The 20112-nt window shown below is 49.1% G+C and overlaps 1 protein-coding gene across 1 annotated transcript in view; it reads left to right on the top strand.

The window, feature by feature from the left end:
* The first annotated feature begins 283 nt into the window (after positions 1-283).
* The window catches only part of Ndrg1 (N-myc downstream regulated 1), a 30972-nt gene continuing 11143 nt past the window's right edge, over positions 284-20112 (top strand). Inside the window, exons 1-8 of the mRNA XM_051159573.1 lie at positions 284-432; positions 1555-1590; positions 10402-10507; positions 12740-12860; positions 15139-15201; positions 15913-15973; positions 17896-17982; positions 19974-20030. Coding sequence (XP_051015530.1) covers positions 370-432; positions 1555-1590; positions 10402-10507; positions 12740-12860; positions 15139-15201; positions 15913-15973; positions 17896-17982; positions 19974-20030 — 594 coding nt within the window. The 5' untranslated portion in view covers positions 284-369. The remainder of the gene's footprint in view (positions 433-1554; positions 1591-10401; positions 10508-12739; positions 12861-15138; positions 15202-15912; positions 15974-17895; positions 17983-19973; positions 20031-20112) is intronic.

Consider the following 20112-nt stretch of genomic DNA (forward strand, 5'->3'; position numbering starts at 1 on the left):
CAGCAGGGTGTCCTTCTAGAATGCACCAAGAAGCATCAGGGTGTGCTTGGTGACTCTGGACTAGCCGTGGTACTTGCTTTTGGTTCCCCATCCATTGGCCTTGCTGTAGTTGTACTGTGAACCTGGTTCCACTTTCAGAAATCTATTACCCAGTTCCACTAGGAATCCTGGGAAAGGCTCAGGGTATGAGGGCCTCCTTGTAGCCCACAGCATGGGCATGCATGTGGGTGGGAAGAGCTGGGGATAGTGGGGAGGCCTGGCCTTCTTGTTTGCGCCATTCATGTATTAGCTTCTTCCATGGAAGTTATCTCACTGGGAAGTGCTGACCTCCTGGCTTTTTCCTCCTGGTAGGTCTACAACAGCAAGGAAATGTCTCGCGAGCTACAGGACGTGGACCTCGCCGAGGTGAAGCCTCTGGTGGAAAAGGGGAAGGTAAGTGGAGCTACTTCAAGCTACCCCCATCTCATGCTCATAGTGGGCACACACACACACACATACACACACACACACACACACACACACACTCACACACACACATACACACACACAGGTACATGGCAAGCACACTGAGGGTATGAACACATTCATTTGTACACAACGTGTACACATCTGAACAAGAGCACAGAGTATAAACAAATGTGTGGAACACACACACACACACACACACAAACAGAGCACAGATAATGGTCCCTTTTGTTTCTATCTGCATTTCCTGACTCTTATCTATCACCCAGTCACAACCCCCTGCAGCAGGCCACCTGCTATTATTGATTTATAGTGTTCCAGCCCCATGTGGGCCTCTGCATCCTGCTTTGTTTTCCTGGCCTCTCTGGCATTTGGCACCACCAAGCCATCTTCTGTACCGGAGGCTTGTGGCTCTGGCTGGCGCCTGGCTTTCCATTGAACTCAGTCTCTGAGTTGGGCAGAAAACAGGCCAGTAGAAATCCTTAACAGATGCCAGCTAGACCCGTGAGGCTTCAGGTTCTCCCTGAACCACACTGCCTTGGCTTCATGGAGGCAAAACCTTCTAGCTTCCTTGGCCTTTTCCTGTCACAGAAAACTGTTAGAGATGAAAATTGTTGGGGCTGAAATTCATTGTGTGTAGACTGAGGAAAAGGCTTCAAAGTCTCATTACCCTCTTCTCTCCACAAAAGACTGGATTTAATTCAGAACGCAGACAGACAGTGGTAGCCACGAGGAAATTGCTAGAGCAGTAGAGACACGCCCTGTTTGAGTTTCAGGAGTACCGCACAGGGGTGTGTGTAGGGCTTACCTAGCCACCTGCAGCGTGCTGTCACTCAAGCTTGTGCTCTGCTTCTGCCTTCAGATCTCTTTTTGGCCAAGTGTCCTTGAAAAAGAATCTAACAGATGGGCCAGCTTTTCTACTGGGCTGCTGTTCCCTGAGATAAAACCGACAGTCTTTCTTTGCAAGGGCTAAGGGAAGCCCACTGAGCAGAGCTTAGATTTGGGCAATGGAGAGGAGCATGCATACTGATGTTTGTCTCTAACCAAGGGAACTAACCCTGTAACCATGGCTCTCTTATCTCTCCACAGACCATCACTGGCCTCCTGCAAGAGTTCGATGTTCAGGCAAGTAGAGGATGTGGTCCCTTCCTTTCTCCTTTCCATTGGCATGAAGTAGCTTGCTGTTTCAATGGGGAGTCAACAGAGAGCAGGGAGTGGGCTTGGCCTATGCCCAACACTTTGCAGCTTCTCCTGGAAGAAGCTAGTCCAAGTTCCAGACAGGGAGGCGAGAACTGACCAGCCCCCAGGAAGGCAGACTGACACATCGCCATGTGACCCTGGAGATCTAGGGTGTGTATGGGAAATAACAGATGTCCAGTGGACTTGGGACCCAGTGCTGTGGACACATGCTAATCTTGGCTATGTTAGGAAATAGGAAACTGGGGTTCTTGGCCTAAGGTTGAGGAATCTAGCCCACTCAGAGCCAGCTGGAGGGCAAGTCAGGGTATTTCCAGCTTTGTCTAAGAGGCAGCTATAGAGTGGAGAAACCCTGGCCTCTCCAATGTCTGTGTCATCACCCCCAAACATGATTACCCTGACAGGTGGGATAGATGCATGCAGAGTTGTCTGCAGACATGCTCACCTAGACCTCCGCTAGTCCCCACCCACATATCTTGACTTCCACCTGCCCTCTGCAGGTAGAGGAATCCCGTGTAACATCTTCCAGGGGCTCGCGCTTTGATGCACACTCATCCTTCCACATGGCGGTGAGGATTTTGCCTGGACTCTAGGAGGAAAAGAAAAGAAAAAAAAGAACGAGGGTTAGAAGCTTGCTTAGTTCCATCACAGGTATGAGGTGGGCCTTTGAGGGTCTAGCACCAGTCTGGTTGCAGGCTACTCTGACCTTAGGGCTCCAGAGACTGCCAGCGTGAGTCTGAGGCCATGACTTTTTCCCTCTGTGAGGGCAGCCTATCCTGTGTAACTGGAAACAGGAATGAGCTAGCTTAAGCCACTGCTGTATACCGGTCCTTGGAGTCCCCTAAGAAATGCAGGACCCTCACAGTGCAGAGATATCCCTCCTAACCCAAGGCCCCTGTAAAGCAGGGGACTTGTCTTTATATCCAAAGCAGTGGTGGGTGTTCTAGCCCTGACTTACTCAGCCTGAAGGAGACCCTGTGGGCTTTAACTATACAAACATAAACTCACCTTGGCCTTTGAAATGGAGGCCTGAGCCAAGGGACAGGGACCATCTGAAGGCTGTTCAGAGATGACATTTACTTTCAGCGTGGAGCCCACCTGACAAGGAAGACAAGTCGACAGGCCTGCTGGCCCTGTGTGTAGAAGCAGGATAGGGACCACCAATGGGATGGGGGCAACTCGTTGGGTGGAGAGGACTGAGGGAGGGCTTTAGAGTACTAAGGGCCCACTGAGGACTGCTTGTCACTTTGTTCCTACCACTGCGTGACTAGATACGTTCTGTTTGACTCCTCGTGACCTGGTCTATCGCCTATCATAAAGTTGAGCATGTAGGAGAATCATTTCATTTGCTGAGCCCAGCACCCAGAACACAGATCTTAGTCTCCAGGGAGGGCAGGGATAATGGTATCACCAGCTTCACTCACATTCTTATTAAGAAGGGGAGCAGCAGCTCTGGAGAGTGGCTTGCCAGAGGCCACTCTGTGGTTGCTATAGGAGGCAGTGTCACAGCCTGTACCTTCCTGTCTGAGACTACAGATGTCTGGGTGGTGTTGATAATGTCACTGCCTGTTCCCATATGCATGGTGCCATACCAAGGGCTTCCTAGCCAGAACCTCCTTTAATACCTCAACAATCAGGAGAAGTACCAAGTCTGCCTAGCTCAGATGGAGAAACTGAGGCTGAGGTGGTAGTACTGGGTGTCACACCAGGTGCAGGTTTAGCTGTACTGGAGGAAATGCACATTTCGGGGCTCACTGTTTATAGGTACTAAGCTTGTGTGTTTGGTCTCCTTGCTTCCTGTGCAGTGTCCAGAACTCTCTACCCCCTCCATCTGACTCTCTAGGATTCAGGGGGGTTTGGGTACCGTAGTGAGCTAGGAGTCAATGTAATGTGCCGAGGACTTCGGTTTATCCTGTTCAGCCCCTCTCTGTCCTGCTGGAGAGAGGGAGGGACAGAGCAGATGTGGCTAAGACTGTGACTGCCCCCCCACCCCACCCCTGATCTTGCTTCAAATCACTGTGTCCTCTTGTCCCAGGGTAATAAGAGCCTTGAAACTGTCTCCTGAGGCCTTGGTTAGTCAATGGGCTGTGTGGGCTGAACAGAGCTGTGACTGACAGGGGGCCCAACTGTGCAGTCAGGGCTGAGCCCCACAAGCCTCCTCTCCCTGATTAGGGCCTGGTGACTTGCTGTCTGTGCTGTCTAGGCCTCCCTGCTCAATGTATGATTGGTACAGGAACTATCTGATCTCAGAGTTAAGGCTGAGTGTGGGCCCAGAGAGAGCAGGGTGTAAATACCAGCTGCCCCTTTCTGATTGTCGACCCAGTCCCTCCAGCCTCAGTTTCCTCATTTGTTTAAATGACTTTGTATTTTAGAGAGGGTGATGTTGGGGTTCTAACATCAGTGCTGTGTCAAACACAACACATCCTATCCCCTATTGTGTGTTTTCTCCAATTTTCCTTTGTGGTAAAAATGCATAGAACAGTTGACATATTCACCACTTTTAAGTGTGTAGTTTCATGGTAATAAATGTACAGATTTAAAAAGCCCACGTTTCCCCTCTCCCAGGCCTTTCCACTGCCATTTTGCTTTCTCTGAATGTGTTGTTTTGGATCACCTTGCATAAATGGAGCCACATAGCAGCTGTATTTTGGTGACTGGCTAATTTCACATAGCATTATCATCTCAAAGCTGATCGTGTTGTGGCACAAATGTTGCTCCTTGTCTTCCACAAGGTCCATGGGCAAGCCAGGCAGGTAGGTGCCCTGGTATTTCTCTGTCCACTTGATGAGTCTCCAGGGACACATGCTATCAACTCATTGTTCCGCCTGAGGGGTGATAAGACCAATGCAGCATCTGTAAGGTGGCCCCATGGGTACAAGCCTGGATGGAACTCTCCTCTGCAGACTTTTCTTATAGTTTCAGACCCCAGGGACCCCTGTCCCTAAGACTGTACCATGGCTCGCAGCCTTTGGTCTGTCTGGACAACCACATGGTTTATACTACTCTACTGATCTCTTGTTAGGTCTTGGGGTCGGGGGAACATGTTGTAAGGCTTAGAATGTCTAGTCCTTCTTGGCAAGCATTCAGTATCTTCATCCTCTTCCTCTTCCTCCTATCCCATGGGAGTTGGCTTGGGGACCCATCTGCCTAGTTGTGACCATCTGAAGACAGTCTGGCCTACTACATGGAGATCAGTTCTTTCTTTGACATTTTCAGTGCACCTAGCTGACTCTCCCTTTTTCCATGGTCTTAAGGGTTTAAAATTTTTTTTTACACATTTTTTCTTTTTTTAAAAAAATATTTGTTTATTTATTATCATGTATACAGTGCTCTGCCTGCATGTACACCTGCAGGCCAGACAAGGGCATCAGATCACATTATAGATGGTTGTGAGCCACCGTGTGGTTTGCTGGGAATTGAACTCAGGACCTCTGGAGGAGCAGTCGGTGCCCTTAACCTCTGAGCCATCTCTCCAGCCCCCCCCCCATCTTTTCAATGAGTAGAAATGTGTACTCCAATGCTCAGAGCTAACCAGAAAGGACTCTGCCACCAAGACTTGACCTCCCGAGCAAGTGGTATACACTTTACCCCCTGCCTATGTCACCTTGGGGTATCTATCTCCTTGTCTGAGCTGGACACTGTTTTAGCTCATATCAATGCATGTCCCTTTGCTAAAGGGCCTCTGGATCCCTTGGTATGTCAGCTGGTGAGAAGATCAGTTTAATCTGGTCCTGCTGGGACAGCTGTCCTCTGAGGGTGACAGCTCTGTCTATGAGTTTGATGAGTGGGGGTTGTGGGAGTGTTTGGGGACTTGAGCTTATTTCCTTTGACTTTGATTTTGGAATTCAAGATGATCAAAACTGGCAAATGTCTTTCAATGGTCCAGTCCCACCCTTCTGTTTCAGATGTCTAAGCCACTGGATGCCCATATGTCCCAGGGCCTCCTAACTAGGTCACACACAGTCTAAGCTATCTTTGCAGAGAAATATTTTTGAAGATGCCCAGGGATACTATTGGGAAAGTCTTAAGTTTAGGTCCAGTTGACTACTGAAAATATAACAGTTGAGAAAGTTGTAAAGTCAAAAGGGCTGACTTCTGAGCACAGAGTGTCTCCTGGAAACTGCTCTGTGCTCTCCCCAAATGGCCATATGTGATTCTCATGCTGGCCTGGTAAGAGCAATGACTCTTCCCTCCTTTTGTTAACATCTAAGACACAACTCTAGGGAACTCATGTGATGATGAGATGGGTGTTGAAGCTGACTCAGTTCCTACATCCAGAGCCACAGTCTCTTCAGCCAGTAGTTTGGGGAGAGACTCAGTTTACACTGCTACTTCTGGCTCCAGGATGGTCATCTTGTTTTTGCTGTTAGGTCTTCAGTGTCTAAGGCAGTGGTTCTCAACTTTCCTAATGCTGCACCCCTTTAATTTAGTTCCTTATGTCATGGTGACCCCCAGCCATAGGATTATTTCATTGCTACTTCATGACTGTAATTCTGTTACTGTTATGAATTATATTGTAAATATCTGATATGCAACCCTAAAGTCAGGACCCACAGGTTAATAATCACTGGTCTAATGCCTTCTACCTAAGCCTTGCTTGTTTAAACGGCGCTCTCTGATTTGGTTTCCATGGGAATATGTTAGCATACACAGAGCACTGTGGAAAACGAGCAGATGTTCTCTTTAGGGCCTTCTGGAGGGTAGAGGGCCAGACAGTGTGGCTGGCCTTGGTAACTCTTGAGCTCGGTTCCTGTCTCACTGGAGTAAGCTAGGCTGGAGGTTGTTTCTTTGCTCTTCTGTTGCAAGCCCATCTGCTCATGGGAAACGCAAACAAACAGGCATCTGGAACTAAGTTCTTTCTCTACACCGTTGCTTTTTGTTTTCATTCCCTGTTTCATTCATTCTAGAGGCTGCAGAACTCTCACGATAGGTTATGAGTTCTTATTCCCTCATTTCCTGTCCTTTCCTTTTTCTGTCCCCACTTCCCAGCAAAGCTTCTGGGGTTTAGAAACTCTATTGGCAGATGGCAGAGATGCACAGCTGGATGTGACATGCCAGCTGCCTGCTCTGGGGTTTCCTAGCAACATCCATCCCCTGGAACAGTACAGGAAAGCCATGGAGGCTGAGGCTTGGAGCTGTAGTGATAAACCTGTGCCGGACCAGGATCCATTAGGCTGACCCAGGTAGACCTTCATTTGGCAACAGGAAGTTCTGTGGACAGAAGTCCTTAGTCACCTGCTTCTCGTCCCTAAGGCTTAGTTCTAATCTGTGAAACAGAGTGCCACCACCACAACGGGCATGGCCAGCCTTCCATCCATCCTAGGCACAGACCACTGTGCTTCTTTAGTGGATTGTGGGTAGCGACTGGTGACTTCTTTTTCTTTTCTCTGCCTGAGGAACATTCTTCCTCTGTCTGCTTTCCTTGGAGACTCCAGGTCTCCAGTGTGACCCTAGACCGAGGTTGACATAAAGCCACAACCACTGTGACTTCTCTTCTCCTCTCTGTCTAGGTGGGATGGTGGCACAATGAATAGTGTTGCCTTGGGTCATTTCAGTCTCATCTCATAGTGTCTCCTGCGGTGTGACGTGATCCCAGGCTTGCTGGCCTAGGGGAGGGGTGGTCTATGCCAACACTAGCTGCCCTAGAATCTGGGAGAGTGCCATCCTCTGGCATTTTCCTGGGTCCTTCAGGGAAGGAAGGGTGAAATTATGGTGGGTGCAGCAGCTGGTCTCTAGAGCCCTAGATTATCCTGCCAGGGACTTAAGCCATTCTATCTCCACAGTAATCTCCTCTCCAGTGGTTGCCATAACAACCTACATGGAGAGAGGTACCAAGGACCCGTCTGCTAGGTGGTCCCCAGAGAGTCACAGGACATGTTGCTTCCTGGCTCTCTAAACTTCCCCATCTGCACATAGTAGAAAATGGACCTTAAGAGACCAAGCTGTGAACCTGAGCTGTCTAAGTCCAAGATTAGTTCAGACGTTGTGCTACCATCCTAGCAGTGTGACTTTAGGCATGAACTTGACTTCTCTCCGCCTCAGTTGCCTCAGTTATGCAGTATGGTAGTTGTTAGGCTGTGGAGTCATATGGATTCCATGAGAACATGTGACAAAGCTCGAGGTGGGGTCTGCAGTAAGATGGAGTGACTGCAGCAGCCCTTCCTTCTACCTTCATATGTCATCCTGCCCCTGGGAAAAATAGTTTCTAGACTCTTCAGAGCAAGTGAGAGACAGGATCTGTCTCATGTCTTTCTGGCTGTCTGGCCTCTGAGCTGAGTCTCTTACTGTCTGCCTCTGACTTGCTATAGCATTGCGTGTGAGGATCTGGTGGAGGAATAAGAGACAGGTTCTCCCAGCATCCCAGCAAGATGACTGTGACTCCTGATGACTCCAGATGACTCCTGAGTCACCCCTGATGACTCCCAACATAGGAGATTGCCTCCTGTCAACATATATTTCTGATGTCCCCACAGCTCTGAGCCCTGCTGTGCACAGGCAGGGTCCCAGTAGAACAGAAAGACACATCAGGGTAGTATCTATTTCTTGAGTGGAGAGGTGACTCCTTTGAGTTAATACTATAATCTGTAAGGCTTCTAAAGAGATGAGCCAAAGTCAGTTATATATACATCTCCACCCCAAAGCCTGTCTTGGGCCCTGAGGGTTGGTGCCCTGTGCCCGGCTCTGTTCCTACTCCCCTCACGATCACTGGCGATCAGGCTCCTAGGTTGGGGACATGCTGTCCCTTCTTAGAGGTGAGGCCCAGAAGGCTTATGCTTATGGAGTAGGACAAAGAGTTGAAAGGTAGTATCCACAGGGAGGCTGGCTTGGCCTATTTTTAGAAGGAGCCGTGTGGGTTAGCCCCCAGACAATAAAGAATGTGGGCCCACAATGGACCATTGTTCCCATGGTGGCTTCAGGGCCAGCAGATGACCCATGTCCCACGGGCTGGGCTGTTGCTTCTGTCCTATGGATTTTTCCAGTACAGAAAAGAAGTGCTGATCCTGAGGGAAAGGGGGAAGGGAGGCAGGACTGGGCTTTGTGTTTCAGGGGATTTATTTTGGGGATCATACGGCATATAGTTCAAGAGACCCCTGTACCGGGGGTGTAAGTAGCTGGGTATCCCTGCCTATGCTTGCCAGTGCCTACCTATGCCTGACTGTGTCTTCCGGTGCCTGCCTGTGCCTGCCTGTGCCTGCCTGCGCCTGTGCCAATGCTGGCCTCTGCCTGCTGTGTCACTACTCCCTCATGGACACTGCCACAGGTTCAAGTTCTTATCCCATAGAGTGGGAAGGGAGAGGGAGGGCTCCAGACTTGTTTGTTTCAGGATTAGGGACCCCCTACATCTCTCTGTTCTGGTGGGGACAGGGCAAGCTCTTAAGTTTATGTGCCCATGTGGGTTTGAGACAATATGAAGGCCAGGCTGTCCTCAAACTCTCCATCATCCTGCCTTCCCTTCGCCAGTGCTGGGGTTATCGATGTGCATAGCCACAAGCACTTAGGGTAAGGCTGGGGTGAGATGCCACACGGGGGACTGGGCATGTGGCTCAGTGGTAGAATACTTGCCTAGTGGGTGTGCGAGGCTCTGGATTCCCAGTATGTGTAAACAGCAAAAAAGAAAGCATAGCACTCAGAGATCATACTTTGGAGGGGGGGCCCTGGAAGGAGGGCTCGTTTCTCCTGTTCTGTACCAGTGAGTCCATGTGCATTCCTTTACTAGTATACCCATGTGTGTAGCTATACTAGTCCCTCCATGGGCACTGCTATTCATGGACGTCTGTGTGTACCGTTTACTAGGACATCGCTGTGCACTGTTCTACTTGAAACTGTATATCCATGCCCACGTGCAGAATTATAATAGCATATTTATATGTGCTGCTTTACCAATAATTTATGAGCACTGCTATTCCAGTACATCCGTGTGCACCATGTTAGCCATACATCCATGTTTAATGATATGCTTGTACATCCATCTGCGTTGCTGTACTGGTTCCTACCCATTCTACTGCTACAAACATATGCTCTGCTTTTTTTTTTATGGGCATGAGCATTAGTATGCTAGTGCACCCCTGTGCTCTGTTGTATGTGCATGCATGCCTGTGCTGCAGTAGTGCCCCAGTGAGGAAATCCCTGTCCCCATGGGCTTTACAGCCTTATTCTGGCCACCCCAAGTCTTGGAGGATGGAGGCTGCTCCTGTAACAGGTTAGAGTGACTTTTCCAGACCACTGTTCCTGAGTGGTTAGCCCTATCCCTTTCTCTCACATGAGATCATGGGAGCCACTCTTGTCTGCTGTCTGTCACCTCATGAGACTTGTTTGGGCCCTAGATTTGGGGAGGATGTTGGTGACATCTAGAATCTTCCACATCCTAGTTTAATATTACATTGTTGCAAGCTGATCCATAGTGGCCTTCTGAGGAGCAAGTTGGCCCTAATATTTGCAACCTCTGTGAATATATGAAGTACGAGATGCAGAAATCACAGCTGGTTGGCTGGGGAACTTGCCTCTGCGTCACCTACCTGATGCCAGTTGTGGCTGGAGGTATCATACAGCCCTTCAGGGCCCTTGCAAGAGATGAAGGATCTAGAAAGAAATGGTCCAGCTCTGGGGTCCAAAGGAGGTGTGTGCTTGGGGTATCTCAGAACACAGTTGGGAACATGACAGCTGTCCACAGTCAGTGAACCAGCCACACCGCCACTGTGACTCCCATGTGATGGGCCTCTGTCTGCGTTCTCTCCTCAGGAGCAGGACATTGAGACCCTACATGGCTCCCTGCATGTCACACTGTGTGGGACCCCCAAAGGCAACCGTCCTGTCATCCTCACATATCACGACATTGGCATGAACCGTGAGTATGGAACGCTGGGTTGATTGGGGAGGGCTGATGGAAGTCAGAAGCTCTTTGTGTTTTCAGGACCTCTTGAAGGTATTCTGGAAGGAACTCTTGTTTCAGCCTGGAGAAACCTGAAACATATTGTGCTATTAGTACTAGATTCTCTGGGAAATGGAAGCAAGAGCTTCTTCTGCCTGACTACCTGCTGCAGTAACTTAAAAATTAATAAATGCAATGACCTTTGGCTTAGATATCACCATGGAGATGTACAGCCAGCACCACAAACAGCTTTAGGACACTGTAGTCCCTCTTAAGAGAGGCCTTGCTCTCTTTCTCCATTGCCCTGCTCTTCCACTCTCCCCAGCCCTCCTGAAGACACCTTGTCTCCTTCTATGTGTCACTAGAACCTCATATAAGCATATTCCTTCAGTGTGTGGTCCCTCATGATTGGCTCATGACTGGCTTTGCCCATGTTTTCGAGATTTAAATGTGTTGAAGCCTTTGTCAATATTTCACTTTTTTTTTGGTTGTTGTTGTTGTTGATGATGATGATGAATAAGATAGATTCTACTGAATGGGAACCACATTTGGTCTCCCATTTTTTTTTTTCCTCCCACAGACAGCATGGTCAGGCCTGTCACAGCATTACCATGCTCCGAGTACCAATTTCTGTCTTAGTCACTATTCTACTGCTGTGTAGAGGCACCATGACCGCAACTCTTGCAAAAGAAAGCATTTAGTTGAGGGCGTGCTTACAATTTTGGAGCTTTAGTCCCTGGTCATGAGCATAGAGGCAGGTGGGTGCTGGAGACATACTTGAGAGCTATATCCTAATCCATGAGAGAGAGAGAGAGAGAGAGAGAGAGAGAGAGAGAGAGAGAGAGAGAGAGAGAGACAGACAGAGACAGACAGACAGACAGACAGACAGAGAGAGACAGGGACACACACAGAGAGAGAAAGACAGAGAGATAGACAGAAAGAGACAGAGACACAGAGAGAGAGAGAGACAGAGAGAGACACAGAGAGACAGAGACAGAGAGAAAGAGAGAAACCAGAGAGAGAGAGACAGATAGACAGACAGACAGACAGAGAGACAGAGAGAGACAGAGATAGAGGGGATGGGCAGGGAGACTGGGCCTGGCATGGGCTTTTGAAATCTGAAAGTCCATCCCAGCGACACTGTTCTCCCATCAAGACCATACCTAATCCTTCTAATCTTTTCAAATAGTGCCACTCCCCTATGACTAAGTATTCAAATACGTGAGCCCATGGAGGCCATTCTTATTCAAACCACCACACTGGAAGATGGATATTTGTGTTCTTTGCACTTAACTGTGCACCTACAATATTTAAACACAGTGTTATAGGAAATGTCTCACGTTGAATTTCCAAGATGACACAAAGTAAGCCAGGCTTGACAGCTTATGCTTGCCCCTTGTGCTCCCACCCCCACTCCTTTCAGTCCCCCAGCACATAGGAAGCCAATGCCAGGGCATTGCTATGAGTTGAGACCAACCTAGACCACATAGTAAGTTAAAGGGCATTCTGAGCTTCAGAAAAACAAAAAAATCCAGGTGTGGTGATAATAGTGCACTCTTCTCTAATCCCAGCACTTGTGGGCAGAGGCAGGAAGATGAGAAGTTCAAGGACAGCCTCAGCTACAGAGCTGGCTGTCTTTGCCACAGGCGCTTAGCAGGTGGCAGACTCATCCTAGGAGGCACAGGTGGATGCTTCCCGCTTTAATTCAAGTGCTCCTTGTTTAAAAATTATGTGTGCTTTGAAGGATGCCCCAGATCCTACAGCCTGGGAGACCCAGAGAAGTTTATGAGTGGATACATCTTGTATTACCTCCATGGTGACCTACCAGAGAGCAGGCAGAGCTGGAATCTCAGCCCCTTCTGTTGTTGACTGTGAACTGAGGGCTCAAGCTTAGGGACCAGTTCTATACTGTACTAGACCTTAGCTCGATGATTTTTTTCCTGCCTCTGTCACCAGAAAGAGAGAGGTCTGGGGCGGGGGAGGCAGACTTGTACTATTTCTTTTTGAGATAAGGTCTTAGTATGTAGGGTAATTGGCCTAGAACTCTGTGTATAGACCAGGGTGGCCTCGAACTCACAACGATGCATACTCTCTTGGGAGCTCCTCTGCTGCTGCTAAGTGAAGGAATAAAGGAGTGTATTCTGCTGCCAGCCCTCTCCATTTCCTCTGCTAACTTCTTTCTCATCTTCCCCCTGGTGCGTCTTGCAGACAAGACCTGCTACAACCCCCTCTTCAACTCTGAGGACATGCAGGAGATCACACAACATTTTGCTGTCTGCCATGTGGATGCCCCTGGCCAACAGGACGGTGCCCCTTCCTTCCCAGTGGGGTAAGAGTGGGGACCTTCACCCCAGGAGCAGGTGGGGTACAGGTAAAGTAGAAAATGCCAGTGGTAAAATACTACATTAATCATTTCTAAGTTGGCCACAATGATGCCTACATACCTGGAATCTTGGCACCTGGGAAGCTGAGACAGGAGGATCACTAGTTTGAGATCAGCTTGGGCTCATACCAAAACCATCTTCAAAAATTTTTCTTAAGAAGAAAAGACAGAAAAAAAACAAAACCCAGCACAGCATATTTTATTTCCACCATTTTTATGGTTACATGTGTGTATAACATAACATTTACCCGTTAACTTGTTTCTTTTTCCATTTGTGTGTGTGTGCGCGCGCGTGCGCACGTATGCGCACACACCATCTTTCTCCAAGATGTCTTTCTAACTCAAGCTGATAGATACTGTGTCTAGTAAACCTAGCCTCCACATCCCAGTTAGGAGGGAATAGCCTTGCCATGGTAAACTAGCCAGTAGAGGAAGACGGGGGAAAAAAGGACAGGGGAGGGAGGGACATGACTCCTGTAGTGCTTCCTCAACAACAAATATCATTTTCCCTTACCCCTCAGCAGCCAGTGGTCTGTGACTGGAGTTCTTAGGTTATTCTTGGTGAAGACGCCATGGCATGGGGGGGGGGAGCTTCAGGGCTTATGAATGGCCACACAGTGGGATGGAGAGTTGGGCTCCAACTCTGGTTTGCCTATGGGAGGCTTCTGTCTCTGAGGGCCTTGCTCACCCTGGTGGTTTCCCAAGTGCCGCTGTTAGGTTGTGCTTGCTGATTCTTACAACATCTTGTGCAGGAGGCTCACCTCATGGTCTCCTCCTCCCCCGGTGCTGGATGGCACATACAGGAACAACTTCTCTGAGTTTACAGCTTCCCACACAGTCCCTGTGAAAGCTTACAGACAGAGGTCCTCTTTTATTATTGATCTCAGCTCTTAGTTATTAGCTTTCATCAGAGACGAAGAAAAAGGACACCTGGTCCTTCAGGCCCAGGCCCAGGTATAAAGAGCTTGTTCAACAATGGGGTGCAGTAAACTGTAAAATAGCTGACAAAGCCAGGGCTTCTACCACTGAGTCAGCTTTGACAACCTTCTGAGAGATGAGGGGAGGGGAGGTCAGGCAGAGGCTTTTACTCCCCAGGTGAAGTCTCACAATGTTACTAGACCTGCCTTCCCCACAGAAGTATGCGAAGTGTATCTGTAGATTAAGATGTGGGCATGTGCCCCCCAAGTTTACTAGACCCCTTCAATTTGCCTAAGGTAGAGCACTGTTGGAACAGGATGTGACTTCTTCCTGCCCTCTGGAGCCGGGACTTCGTGTCTTGGGGCTATCAAAACAGCACTGGGGATCAATGCTTTCTCTTTCTTTTTTGAATCTGTTTCCTGCTCAGGAGCCTGCCACTCTTTTCTCGTATCCTCAACCCCAGGAAGCTGACAAGAAAAGGAAAGGGAATCCTTCATAGTTAGGTGGCCTTTCCGCTATTGTGCTTGGGAGGATCTGCCTTCAAGCTGAGATGTGACCACTCCCAAAGGAGGCCATGTCTTTGCCTCTCCTTTCTCCTAAAGCTGTCTCCAGATAAGTAAAGTCGCACCATCCAGGCTTTTCCAGTTCTTTCAGAGCCCTCCGCATGTGTTCTCTTTCTAGGATGTATTTCCCCACTAGGCTCTGGCACTGTCTCAGCATCACTTCCTCTAGGAAGCCCTTCCTGGCCAATGAGTGAAGCCCTTGTTTCTATGACCTTCGAGCCCTCTGCTTCCCCCCTCCCAGCTCTTGTCACACATTGCACTCTTTTCTGTTGACTCACATGAGTCTCGGTACTGCCTGTGCCTGCCAAGTCTCCACGGGATCACAGAGAACCTGGCCCGTGAGCTCATCCAGAACCACTGCAGGAGGTCAGATCCTTCACACTTGTTCCTTCTTCCTGAGGCCACAGTTGTGAAATGCCATGTGATCTGTATGATATCTGTCCCCAGCATCTTATCCCCAAAGGTCATCAGAGAGAGGACAGATCTTCTGCCCAGCCACCTTCTGAGTTTAGATAGCCAAGTGACTACTGAGTGGCTGATAAGACTTATGTAGGACCAGAGAAGAGGAAGCTACAGGGTTAGGGTGAGCATGCTCACACAGTGAGTGCCTAGGGTTGCGGAGGGAATGTCTGTCTGTGGAGGGACCAGCTGGTACCTGGGCTTTCAGAATATCCTTGTATAAGTGATTTGTTTCTCCCAGAATCTGGGGTCTCAAGATCTGCCTCCTCATGTCCCCCCTGCAGGTACATGTACCCCTCAATGGATCAGCTGGCTGAAATGCTTCCTGGAGTCCTTCACCAGTTTGGGTAAGAACAAAGGACCTTCTCTTCCAAGGTTGCCAGAGAAGGGCAGCTGCTGGCCTCCTCCTCTTCCTTGGCCTGACTGTTAAAGTGCAGGTTGGAGCTCTCAGAAAAGTCAGAAAGGAGCTCACTGCAGCTTGTACCCACCATTTTCCCAGTTCAGCATCCCACTCTGTGTCCTGTGACTACTGTGGCCTTGCTTCTTGAGTGGCCCCAATGCCCACTCTGACCTTGCCTCCTGATCCCATGGGACACTCTGGAATAGTGTCCCCTGGGAACTTGGCTTCTCTTTCCAGACTCTCATTCTGCCCTTGTAAGCTCCCCTTTCTCTCTCGCTGCAGCCTCCCCTAAGGTTAAACCCCATGGTTCTGGCTCAATTCTCTTTCCAAGTTTCAGAATCCGGAATAAAACTCGGGAGTGGGGTGAGGCAGCTTCCTAGTGGGCCTTTTTGTAAATGCTAGACATCTCAGAACCTTGACTGGCTGCAGCCAGAGGAAAAGGAGCAAGAGGAACGAGGGTCCCAAGGTCACAGCACTGGACCTGGAGGCCACATCAGGGCAGCCTGCCCTTCACGGCACAGGCAAGCTTGTTGGCATCCTCAGCAATGACATCTAAGGGGTGGAGCTCTTAGGAGTAAATGAGGGACAGTTATAGGAGTGGGCAGGGCTCCATCCTATCATCTCCCTTTGGAGATCTGATTGTTCACTTGGTTTCCAGGCTCAAGAGTGTCATTGGCATGGGGACAGGAGCTGGTGCCTACATCCTGACCCGCTTCGCAGTAAGTTTCTTTGCACTTTGGAAAATACATTTAAAAAAGTTATCTGGGGAGCCGGGCAATTGTGGCACATACCTTTAATCTCAGCACTCTGGAGACAGAGGCAGGTGGATCTCTGAATTGCAGGCCAGCCTGGTCTACAGAGTGAGTTCCAGGACAGTTAGAGATACACAGAGAAACCCTGTCTTAGAAAAAAAAAAAATATTTAGTGGCCAAGGGGCTAGCTGAGTTGGAAAGAGTATTTCTTTGCAAGCATACAGCATTGAGGGCTGGAGTTCAAACCTCCAGAACCCATGTGAAAGATAAGTATGGCTGCAGGTGCCCTTAACCTCAGCATGGCCATGGGATGGAGACAGACGCATTTGGAGTGTGGGGTGCTACAGAAAGCAAGGGGCGGGTGTTAGAGGAATCTCAATCCTGGTTTGGCATCCTTTAAGTGGGCAATCACTGCCGTGAAGTTAGGAAAGCAGGGAGAATGGCTGGGGATCATAAACCTGCTTAAAATAGCTGAGCAATGAAACATGCTAATTATGTGTCTGGCAGCAACGGCTTGTCTGTGAAAAATAAGCTGGTTTTAATACTCATTAATGTAGCTTGTTTGACCCATGAGGTAGATCCAAGATATGTTAGTATTACCAGTTTTTAGAATCTGGCAGACCAGCCTAGCCTAAAAGGAGTTTCCTATTTGATGTGAGACCCTGTCTCAAGAGAACGCAGTGAGTGGACAGCAACAGAGAGAAATGCCTGTGCCTTGCCCTGGCATATCTGTATGGATGTTCTAGGCATGTATACTTGCACACTCTCTCTCTCTCTCTCTCTCTCTCTCTCTCTCTCTCTCTCTCTCTCTCTCTCTCTCTCTCTCTCTCACACACACACACACACACACACACACACACAAATAAAATTTGAAAAGCATTAAAAAAAAAAACCCACAGGAAACAACAAATTGAGCTGTACTTCGCTTTCCCAAGTAAGAGCCACTGGGGCCATTTGTAGCATGTGCCCCATGGGTACCTGTACATGTACCTCATGCTCTCATACTAATAGCTCATGGTCTTTGTTGTTCTGAAATGCCACACTAGATGGGCCTTTTGGTCACCAGTCTTGTTCCCTGAGCAGGAAATGTGGCTGCCTTCCCACTAATAGCATCCACTGATCCTGCACTGTTTTGTTTTATCTCTGGGATCCTGATGGAGTCTAAATCATTATCAGACGTGTGCTAGGGTGACAGTGACCATTATTAGCACCGTGGGTATCCTTCTTGTCTTTGCCAGTTACCTAAAAGTGGCTCATGCCCTTCAACCCAAGGTATTTTGATGCTTAGTAAGTGCAGCATCTTGATGGTACTCAGGTATGCTGTCAAAGTGTAAATCAACCTGTGCAGCAGCTTCAGTTAAATGCTGGGATAACCTAGGGGTCCTAAATGCATAGGCATCCCAGGTCACAGAGCCACAGGGCATTTTCAGCCCTTCTCACTTAGCTGTGGCTTGGCTGTTGCACACTGGTCTCTGTGAGGAGAGGGGACATGATCAGAAGGTCCTCAAAGTCCAAGTCCTGGGCATTCTTTCTTTTTCTATGGCTTCTTCCTCTTGCTCTCTTGAGGACCTAATCAAGTGCTTTTTTTGTTTTGTCTTATTTTGTTTGTTTTTGAGGCAGGGTTTCTCTGTGTAGTCCTGGCTGTCCTGGACTCATTTTGTAGATCAGGCTGACCTTGATCTCATAGAGATCCTCCTGCTCTGCCTCAGAGTGCTGGGATTAAAAGCATGAGCCACCTTGCTCTGCATCCTGATGAGTAAGACTTTCACTTCTGCACTGCCTATGCAGGGAGCCGTTAACACCTGCTCCAAGGTCCCACTGTTGTTGGCTTAAAGCCCTGAGTATTTCTATCTCTCCACTATATCTCATGTTGTGTCTCTAATTAACAGCTCAACAACCCTGAGATGGTGGAGGGCCTCGTCCTCATGAATGTGAACCCCTGTGCAGAAGGCTGGATGGACTGGGCTGCCTCCAAGGTAAGGCCAGGCAGGGCAGGCAGGTGGGGTCCCAGCCGCTACTCAGGGGAGCACTCTCTTGGCCTTGCCTCCACGTTCCCTTCCTCAGTTCTATTTAGGCTAGCAACCATTTGCTGCTCAAAAGGTCTTAGTGGCTCAGCCCTGGCTGCCATCCCAAGAACCCCTGTTGATTTTTTAAAGTGATGATTGCTTTTCTTTTTTTCTGTAAAGTCTGCCAAGGACAGGGAGAAACTCCCTATCACCATGGGACAAAGCTGCACAGGCTGGGGTGGCTAGTCTCTATTTGGGGTAGTGGTTTTGTTAGTTCGGGCAGCTACTGGGGATGAGGGCATGGGCGGCACTCACCACCTCCTGCCTGCTAGATGCTGTGTTTCTTCCTAAAGCATTGGTAAGAGATTGGGAGCCCTGTGTCTGCCTGTAGGGCAGCCCGGAGCAAAGGATCCTCCCTGGTTTTTATTTTATTTTCCAGCTGAGAAAGGGACATTCCATTGGGACCCGCTTGGCAGCTAGTCTGCTGTTCTGAGCCAAACAAGGAGGTTTGGGGCACTTGCCTCCGGCTGAGATAAGCTGTAGATTTAATAATGACTTCCCCATGTGCAGTTCCTCTGGCCTTGAAGGACAGGCTGGAAATCTAAGGCCCTCGCACACCAGCTATGAGTGTCAGACCCTGTGATGCCTAGCTGACTTATGGAATCCTTACTTTAGGAGCCTTACTATGGCCTGATGACCTGGTTCTCTTTTGTTTTGTTTCAAGACAGAGTCTCTCTGTGTTAGCCTTGGCTGTTCTGAACTCATTTTGTAGACCAGGCTGGCCTTAAACTCACATCTATCCACCTGCCTCTGCCTCCCGAGTGCTGGGAATAAAGGTGTGCGCCACCACACCCGGCACGATGACCTGCTTCTTAACACCTCCAGTTATAGACGAGAGACCTGAGATCTAGGGCCTTCAGCCAGCCAAGTGTGCTGCAGGTGGCCATCAAGCCAGTCCAGGACCCCAGGTCAAATACTCATCTCCCTAACCCATCTCTACCCAAACTGGGCTACCAGTGCTATCTATCTTATATCTAAAGAGAGAGCACCTACAGTGTACATGTAGCATTTGTACAGCTCCTGTTGTATACCTAGTAGCTTGAATTTTATGAGCATTTATTGAGCACCAATTGCATACTACTATGCTTTCCGATCCTGCTGTATACAGTCTCTTTGGAGGTGGTCTAGGGGGTCCTTAGTGAATTCAGAGACTTCAAGGAATTCATAGACCAGAAACTGTCTGCAGGGGAGAATCTAGTGGCTGGTGTAGGAAAGGCAGTCAGAGCTGAGCGGACACAGAGCTGTGAATAGGGAGATCACCATTATGTTGGGGTGATGGGACCTTTCTGTTGAGGACTTGGTGAGTTTGGTGAGCACTGGGAAAGCTTGGTCTAGCTAGGTCATGGTTTCGCCTCATTTCCTATATGTCTCCTCTATGTCAGCTCTGATGGAAAGGAACTGAATAGAAAGCCGGGCCTGCTCTGCCCTGGGCTGTAGGTCCAGGAAGGGACTGGAGACAGGATCTTAACTGCCATACAGGCAGATCTGTGACATCTAAGATGTCTGCACTAACCAACTTCCACTGAGGAAAGGTTTATTTAGGCTCATCATCTTGAAGGATTTGGTCATGCATGATCTGGCCCTACAGCAAGACAATATGTCGTGGCAATAGGTTAGCCATGGGCTGGGAGTAAAAATTAACTACCCCAGTGTCCTGAAGGCCTCATGTGGGCATCAGTCTCTTAAAGGTTCCCTGCCTCCTCCTAGTAGTACCAAACTAGGGAGCAAGCCTTTGGGACACATCCCAGAGTCAAGTTCTAGCCAGACTGTCATGGAGACCCGGATGAGGCCCTGGGAGCCAGGTAGGGTCACTCTGCCTCCAGGGCCCCAGGGTGGCTGACTTTCTCCTCTCTCTGCTGCTCAGTCCCAGTTGCCAATTTTTCTTGGTTCACCCTCCACAGATCTCAGGATGGACCCAGGCCCTGCCAGACATGGTGGTGTCCCACCTCTTCGGCAAGGTGAGTTGTGTGGGCCTCAGTCCTGCTGTCCTTCACTGAGCACTTAACCATGCAGCACTCAGCACAGGGCCACGTGGGCAGG

The sequence above is a fragment of the Acomys russatus genome, chromosome 17, assembly GCF_903995435.1.
Source record: "Acomys russatus chromosome 17, mAcoRus1.1, whole genome shotgun sequence".
Lineage (NCBI taxonomy): Eukaryota > Metazoa > Chordata > Mammalia > Rodentia > Muridae > Acomys > Acomys russatus.